Below are 4,603 nucleotides of genomic sequence, written 5' to 3'. Positions count from 1 at the left end.
CGCACCACCACCTTCCTCACCTGGTTGGTGTGTCCGTTTTCTTTCTCGCCTTGATTTTTTTATTCAACATTTATCATTCTAAGCCAGATTACACGTAAACTTATTATCATGAGCTGTTTTCGTGGCGATTTTCACATAAAAATTTAATATTTAAATTTAAGAATTTATAATTTGAATCGATTTTTGATTGTTAATATTCATGAGGATTTATTCTAGATATGACACATCCTAACATGGGATGTGTCTTTAAAATCGACTAGGAAGAAAACTTGGTCTTTTTTAATACATAAACTGACTAGAAAACATCTCTTATCATTTAAAATATTTTGACAATCCATCTTTTATATTTTTGAAAAGAAAAAATAACTAAGTTTTATGATTTTTAAAAATATAAAAAAATCCTGATTCCTTATTTTTTTTAATATTTAATTCGAGAAGTGCCTAAAATAAAACCAACACTTGCACCTACCCATTAACCCATGGACTACACCCACCCAGATCCATAAAATGGTCCACTCCACGAAGCTTGGAGATATACTGCCTCACCGCCATTCTAAAAAACACGTTGTTAGATTAATCCCCCTTTCATTTTTAAGGGTTTAGCCCTTCACTCGCGCACTCGAGCAATGATCAACCAACGCTAAAGCATGCTTGGGTGCATTTAATGCTCTTCCCCTCTCAAACTTAGGAACTCTCCTTAAGTACTGATTTTCGAGAGCCAGCAATTGAAACAGCGAACTCATCACCATCCTGGAGGGAGTAACCCAATAAACTAGAGAGAGAGAAAGAGGAACACATGCCCAGTTTTTTTTTTCGGTGGTATATTTCGTTTATTGTATTTTTTTCATAGAAATTGCAGGTTTTTGGAGTACTGGGGTGTCTGATTTTAGAAACAAAAATAAATACACATAGGGAGTAATCAAATTTATTAATATTAAATTAAGGTTTCCTTCTTGTTAGAGTCCTGAGATCTCTCTGGGGATACTTACTTTCTCTTCTGGTCTCTCTCTCTCTCTCTCTCTCTCTCTCTCTCTATACATATATATAGACACACACACACATGCTTATGCGTATATGCAAGAGAGTTATTTTTCTTTCTTGAGAGAACCAAGACAACTACTTTGGTTCAGTACTAGTAGGTCACTGAGGCCTCAAGAACTATAATGGGTAGGCGTCGATTTTTTCTCTTTTTTGTTTGTTATTTTTGGGTGATGGGCTTTTGTTAATTAGGTGATTGTTTCTGTTTTTTAATTCTGTTTCCAAGGGTTTTTGATGCGGGTATGTGTGTTTCTTAGTCATGTTGTGTCTGTGTGATCTTAATTACAACATTTATGCCAGTAAATTATTTCTTCCCCGGTATATGTGCTTTATTTTACACATATATACATATCCTCTCTGCTTTAGATTTCTCTCTTTATTCCAAAATTTGTTTTAAGAAAAAAGTGATTGCTAAGGATTCCGTTATAATTTAGGAGTGCCTTTTATCAGCTATCCGTAATATTTTGGGCTATTAGGAGTATTTGTTTTGCGTTGATGATGGTTATTTCTCAAGAAACCAACTTTTTGGTTTTATGGGCTGGTTTTGTTCTCAAAGCTTTTCTTTTTATTTTTCTGTTCAAAATTTTTATTTTACAGAGGTCAACATGAGCTTTTCAAATGATATGGATGATGAATATGAGAAGCTCTTTAGGAGATTGAATCCACCGAGGTGCGTATCATGCAGATTCTTTATCTTCTTTTCTGAATTTTCCCATTGAAAGTGACCTAAAATTATGAAGCGAATCAGATTTATATCCGTTTTGTTCACTTCTTTTTCCCCCTATTTTTTGTGTGTGTTAGGGTTGTGATTGATAACGAAGCTTGCAAGAATGCTACTGTTATAAGGGTAAGGTTTGTGTCCTTTTTTGGGTATGCGCGTGCTCGAGTCTCTCATTATTCTTGGTGTTCTACTGGGTACCAATCGTTTCATTTTGTGATACAGGTTGACAGTGCTAACAAACATGGAAAACTTCTTGAAGTTGTACAAGTCCTCACTGATCTGAACCTTATCATAACCAAAGCTTACGTATCCTCTGATGGTGGATGGTTCATGGATGGTAATACCTTTTCTTTTCCTTTTTATTTTTTGGTTTCCAATTTAGCTTTTCTTTTTGGAGCATAAAAGGTTGATTATTTTGAGGTTCTCTTTCTTCTTCTTCTTTTTTCCTCCAGTTTTTAATGTTACGGATCAAGATGGAAACAAGGTTACCGATGAAGCAATTCTAGATTATATTACAAAGGTGAGTTGTTATTTTTTGATTGATATTTTTTTTTTTAACTTTTTGTTCTGCTTCTTTATTTTTGGTTTGTTGAGGTGCAAACAGATCTGATTATTTGGTTTTATCTCAAGTCGTTAGGGACAGAACCTTGCTTTACATCTTCCAAGAGATCTTTTGGGGTTAAACAATCTATGGATCACACCGCAATTGAGTTAACAGGAAGCGACAGACCAGGGCTGCTATCTGAAGTGAGTGCTGTCCTCGCCCATTTAAAATGCAACGTATTGAATGCAGAGGTCTGGACACACAATATGCGGGCAGCAGCCGTGATGCAAGTAACTGACGATGAAACTGGGTCAGCAATTACCGACCCAGAGAAGCTATCGAAGATCAAGGAACTTCTTTGTAATCTACTGAAGGGCAGTAACAAATATAGGGGAGCTAGGACTGTCGTGTCTCATGGGGTCACCCATACTGAGAGAAGGCTTCACCAAATGATGTTTGCTGATAGGGATTATGAACGAGCTAACAATGATGTATTGGATGAGAAGCAAAGACCTAACGTGAGTGTGGTGAATTGGTATGAGAAGGACTACTCAGTGATAACTATAAGAAGTAAAGATAGACCCAAGCTTCTCTTCGATACGGTTTGCACATTGACAGACATGGAGTATGTAGTTTTTCATGCTAATATAGATGCCGAGGGTCCAGAAGCTCATCAGGTATAAATCATTTGCATTTTAATTTCCTCCACAAATGTATTTAGGGATGACTGATTTTTGCGCTTGATTGTGTTGGCCCATGGATTTATGGATTCTTTTGTAGGAATATTATATCAAGCATATTGACGGGTCCCCTGTAAAATCAGAGGCTGAGAGACAAAGGATTATACAATGTCTTGAAGCAGCTATTGAAAGAAGAGTATCTGAGGTAAGTGCACCATGGTACATTCAAATCTGAGACTGTTGTTAAGCTTTACTTGTAAAATTTTCCTTGTTTTACCAAAATCATTCATCCAACTAGGAGGGTGTCGAGCTATTCGGTCTTTACTTGCATCGCTACAGAGGCGATGTAGAGTTTGATGAAGTGTAAGAGATGATTTTATTCCTAGGATAATGACTTTGAATTGGAGTATTAAACAATGACGGGCTGACCCTCACCAGTCAAAAGCTCTTGCTATTGCGTATTCCATGGCTTTGTCAGATTATATTTAGTTTATATTGTTTGTATGGTAGATATTGATGTATTGATTCTGTTAGGAATTCATTCGCTTGCTTGTATGGAAGTTGGAAAGTTTCTTGTTTGTTGTGTACTATAATGTGCAACTTGTTAAGAACAGCTGATAACATGGTAACAAAGGCTTATTGGATGTCTTTTGTTTTTTAGCTGTTATTTTAAGTGTATTTCCCTATTTTAAATGATTGATTTGTTTCCTCCTAATTCAGGGCTTGAAGCTAGAGTTATGCACTACGGACAGAATTGGGCTGCTATCTGATGTTACTCGGATCTTTCGCGAAAATAGCCTTACTGTCACCAGAGCAGAAGTAACAACCAGAGCAGGCAAAGCAGTTAATACATTTTATGTTAGTGATGCATCAGGGTATCCTGTTGATGCTAAAACCATAGATTCCATCCGGCAAGCAATTGGCCAGACCATACTGAAGGTGAAAGGCAGTCCTGAAGAGTTAAAACCGGTCTCTCAGGAATCACCCACAAGGTTTCTCTTTGGAGGTCTCTTCAAATCGAGATCTTTTGTCAACTTTGGATCGGTTAAGTCGTATTCTTGAATAAAATGTTAGTTCGCTCCCCATGTATATTAAGACTGTCTGCTGGAAACACTCACTGTAGATAGATAACCAGTCCTTTCAGCATACTGTGACTTGAGTTTAGGAACAAAGGCATTTGTCGGAGAAGGTAGGGGCTGGAGATTGCTGAGGAGAGTAGTTGAGAATGCCTGTAAATACGCCTCTTACCCCTTCATTGAGCTTCATCTGTTACTGTAGATCCAATTTGATGTTGGAGCTGGGAAAGCATTTATTGCCTTGTTTATGGATGCTTTTTAAATAATTTTTATTAGAATAATAATTTTTTATTTTAAAAAAATTATTTTTAAGATTAGTATATTAAAACAATTCAAAACATGAAAAAAAATTGAAAAAAGAAAAAATTAATTTTTGAAGAGAGTTCCCAAACTTCTCTTAACTATCTCTTAATTAGCTAGGAAATCTGACTCGTGCAGATAATTTCCAGTCTAGTTTATGTTTCCGTTGTCGGATCTGTTTTCCATGGGCTTTTGTTAACAACAACGTTCTGTTATTATACTCTACTTTGAAGGTTCGTGCTAT

General features: G+C 36.2%; 1 protein-coding gene across 2 annotated transcripts; it reads left to right on the top strand.

The window, feature by feature from the left end:
* The first annotated feature begins 568 nt into the window (after window positions 1-568).
* Window positions 569-4,295, top strand: LOC105122947 (uncharacterized). 2 transcript variants are annotated; one of them, XM_011022358.1, is made up of 8 exons: window positions 569-819; window positions 1,636-1,708; window positions 1,840-1,885; window positions 1,982-2,096; window positions 2,212-2,279; window positions 2,390-2,980; window positions 3,084-3,188; window positions 3,704-4,295. In XM_011022358.1, exons 2-8 carry the CDS (start codon window positions 1,644-1,646, stop codon window positions 4,043-4,045), a joined length of 1,332 nt encoding a protein of 443 aa, XP_011020660.1. In that variant the 5' UTR covers window positions 569-819; window positions 1,636-1,643; the 3' UTR covers window positions 4,046-4,295. The 2 variants fall into 2 exon arrangements, with proteins under 2 accessions (XP_011020660.1, XP_011020651.1); XM_011022349.1 differs by having other exon boundaries at window positions 569-1,167.
* Window positions 4,296-4,603: the final 308 nt, after the last annotated feature.

The sequence above is a fragment of the Populus euphratica genome, unplaced genomic scaffold (assembly GCF_000495115.2).
Source record: "Populus euphratica unplaced genomic scaffold, PopEup_1.0 scaffold1.1, whole genome shotgun sequence".
In the NCBI taxonomy this organism is placed as follows: Eukaryota; Viridiplantae; Streptophyta; class Magnoliopsida; order Malpighiales; family Salicaceae; genus Populus; species Populus euphratica.
Note: the sequence above shows the minus strand (reverse complement) of the source record. Positions and strands in the feature narration are given on the sequence as shown.

Excerpts from the sequence above, each read along its gene's own strand:
- LOC105122947 (XM_011022349.1), top strand. Across the intron at positions 1,709-1,839 it reads AGGAGATTGAATCCACCGAG|GGTTGTGATTGATAACGAAG; the intron begins GTGCGTATCATG and ends TGTGTGTGTTAG. Across the intron at positions 1,886-1,981 it reads AGAATGCTACTGTTATAAGG|GTTGACAGTGCTAACAAACA; the intron begins GTAAGGTTTGTG and ends TTTGTGATACAG.